The sequence below is a fragment of the Macaca nemestrina genome, chromosome 2 (genome assembly GCF_043159975.1).
Source record: "Macaca nemestrina isolate mMacNem1 chromosome 2, mMacNem.hap1, whole genome shotgun sequence".
Taxonomy (NCBI): Eukaryota; Metazoa; Chordata; class Mammalia; order Primates; family Cercopithecidae; genus Macaca; species Macaca nemestrina.
The window spans coordinates 54,062,365-54,064,972 of NC_092126.1; the positions used below are offsets into that span (position 1 = coordinate 54,062,365).

Below are 2,608 nucleotides of genomic sequence, written 5' to 3' on the forward strand. Positions count from 1 at the left end.
CCCTTAATTATACAGATGAATAAAGTTAGCTGGTCTCCCAAAGATCTTCAGACACGGGGAGGCCAGCACTAAACTGTCAGACTGTGAATATTCTTACCACTGCACCCTCCTGCCCTTCTGATAGTGACTCCTCAGTCAAACCCCGTAACATCATAGACAGCATGGCGAGGCAGTGTTTTCTCCCTAGTAATCTTGCCTGTAGTGCTGGTGTGGTGTTTTTGTTTGTTTGCTTGTTTGTTTTTTAATATGCTGCCTTTCTAGAGAATATACCAATAGCCCATTTCATCATACCTCATCTTAGTGCCAGCAGTGTGCTCCCATGAATTGAATCACCCCTGTGCTGGTGTCATAGGACAGGAAATCCTTTTAGAAATGGGAGCAAGCTTCCTGTGATGCAAAGAATATTGGCCTGGAAGTCAGGAGACGTAAATTTTGATGCCAGCTTGGCCGCCATTATCTGGGTCACGAAGTTTTTCCATCCGTGCAATGAGTGAGACTAGCAGTTTCCTCTTGGTCTTGGATTATGTGCTTGTGAGGTACCAGAGTGAAGAGCAGTTTGTGGTGAAGGCAGTGGTGCAGGTCTGGTAGCCTGCTGATACTGTAAGGAAACAGGTCATGTAATTACTGAGGGGCAGCTTGGTTTCGGACAGAGGGTGTCCCTTTTACACCTCAGTGTAAAAGGGGTGTAAAAGGGTATGCACTCTACCAGCGCATACCCAATATTTTTTTTCCTCCTTTTCTTTAAAAAGATTTTCCTCTTATGGTCTCATTTAATGTCAGTTAAATCAAGTACATCTTCATTTCTAGCTACTGTTTGCTGTTTAATGGATGTGGTTTATTAAAAGACATTTGTAATTAAAATCTCATTATGTTTCACTAATTCCAGAATCCTTATTCTTATAGAAAATATAATCTTAAGGCAGATTTTTTCTTCTAGTGTTTAGAAATAGGTACCTAGGATTTTTATAAAGTGGCACCTGTTTGGGGGAAGATATCTACTCTTACTTCCTGTCTACCAGAGCTCAGCTTTTTGTTAAAGCCATCATTTATGGAGTACTTTCTAGGACCCAGGCACTGGGACTTTCCATGTATTGATTTACTTTAACCCACCCTGTGAGATTACATATTATTACTGTTCCCACATTACAGATGAGGAAACAACTGAAGAACAGGGACATTGACTAATTTACCCAAGGTTTTTCAGCTAATAGAGCTGAGACTTGAACTCAGAAGCACTCCTTCCAGAGCCCACCTCTTAACCACGGTACATACTCGGCTGCCTGATAAGCAGTTACGCCAGACTTCATTGTTGAAGAGTGGTGACTAGGCTGAGCTGTTCACCACACAACTCCAAAGGGCTGCTTTGAGAGCGTGGCCCATGTGAATGGGGCCCCCATTGAATACTCCAGAGTTAAACAAGCAGTAGCTGTTTCTAAGCCTGTGTCATTTTTTGGTATCTACTGACCATTCCTTGTTTCTGTGTGCATGTGCAGGCATGCATGTCTACATGGGCACATGCTTGAGTCATCACACACGCACACTTTTGCACCTGCGAATACTCTTGCACAGTTCTGATATACATATCTTATGGCCATTTGCAGAAAACTGCCCAGTTCCGATCTAATGTTCTCTTACCAATTATGTGTTAAAGCAGAATTGCTGACTTTTATAAGCATTTTGAGAACTTTCAATGTTTTATGAAACTTTTACTGTACTCCTTTTGAAAGTTAATACCAAGTAGTTTAGTTCAGAGGGAGATACTTTGGATGGGCCAGTAAACTAAAACCTGTGGCATTGCATTGGCAAGTGTGGACTGTGAGCTAAAGTTGGCCTCTCTGCGGGGTGGTACTTGAATCCCACCACAAGGGTTTTTCAGGACAAGGATGGTACTCTCTGGCCACTCTGTTTCCCTGTACCTGCGGCTGGTACTGAGAGCAGTGACAAGAGGGTAGCAGCTATCTGGGCAATAGTTTTGTATCTAAGTTTGGTTGAATTTATTTTTCTCCTTAGGCAACCAGCCACAGCAAGGAGTGACTCCGTATGGGCATCCTTCACACTTCTGAATCTGCAAGAGGAGAAGACATGACATTTTATGTTTGCACTGAAAAACAGAAAATCAAATTTAATGCATTAGTCATCTTAAAAATGTCCCTTTGTTTTATCATTTCTTTGACATTTTACTATATTGTATGCTACATCTCACACACATACACACAAAAAAAGATGTTTAAACAAAAATCCAAGGAGAAGTTGTGGTTTGATTTTGTTGAACTCACCTTTAAAGTAGGTTTACAAATGTGAATCATGCAGGCAGGCCTACTCCCGGAAGAGTGTGCTAGCAGACCTTTTGAAATTGGTGCTTTTTTTGAATCTCACATTTCTAGAAAGAATGGATTATGATGGACTTAAAGTATTTATGTATTTCATTCATTAATGATGAAGTTTTTTTTTTGTTTGTTTGTTTTGTTTTTTTTTAATTTTATTTTCCAAACTCTGCTGGACCAAACTACTGATTTGAAAGGAATGTCAGATCTTGACAGAAACATGACCCATTTATTCTGCATTCACCTGTGATGGTGAAATGGACATTTATTTGCATTGCTCTAAT

The 2,608-nt window shown here is 40.5% G+C and overlaps 1 protein-coding gene across 12 annotated transcripts in view; it reads left to right on the forward strand.

Moving 5' to 3' along the window:
- LOC105463701 (mediator complex subunit 12L) overlaps positions 1–2,463 on the forward strand; it is a 338,063-nt gene extending 335,600 nt beyond the window's left edge. For all 12 annotated transcript variants that reach the window (XM_071091103.1, XM_024787306.2, XM_071091105.1 and 9 more), the window contains one exon: positions 2,011–2,463. In XM_071091103.1, the coding sequence (XP_070947204.1) occupies positions 2,011–2,063 (53 nt within the window). In that variant the 3' untranslated portion in view covers positions 2,064–2,463. The remainder of the gene's footprint in view (positions 1–2,010) is intronic.
- The last annotated feature ends 145 nt before the right edge of the window (positions 2,464–2,608 follow it).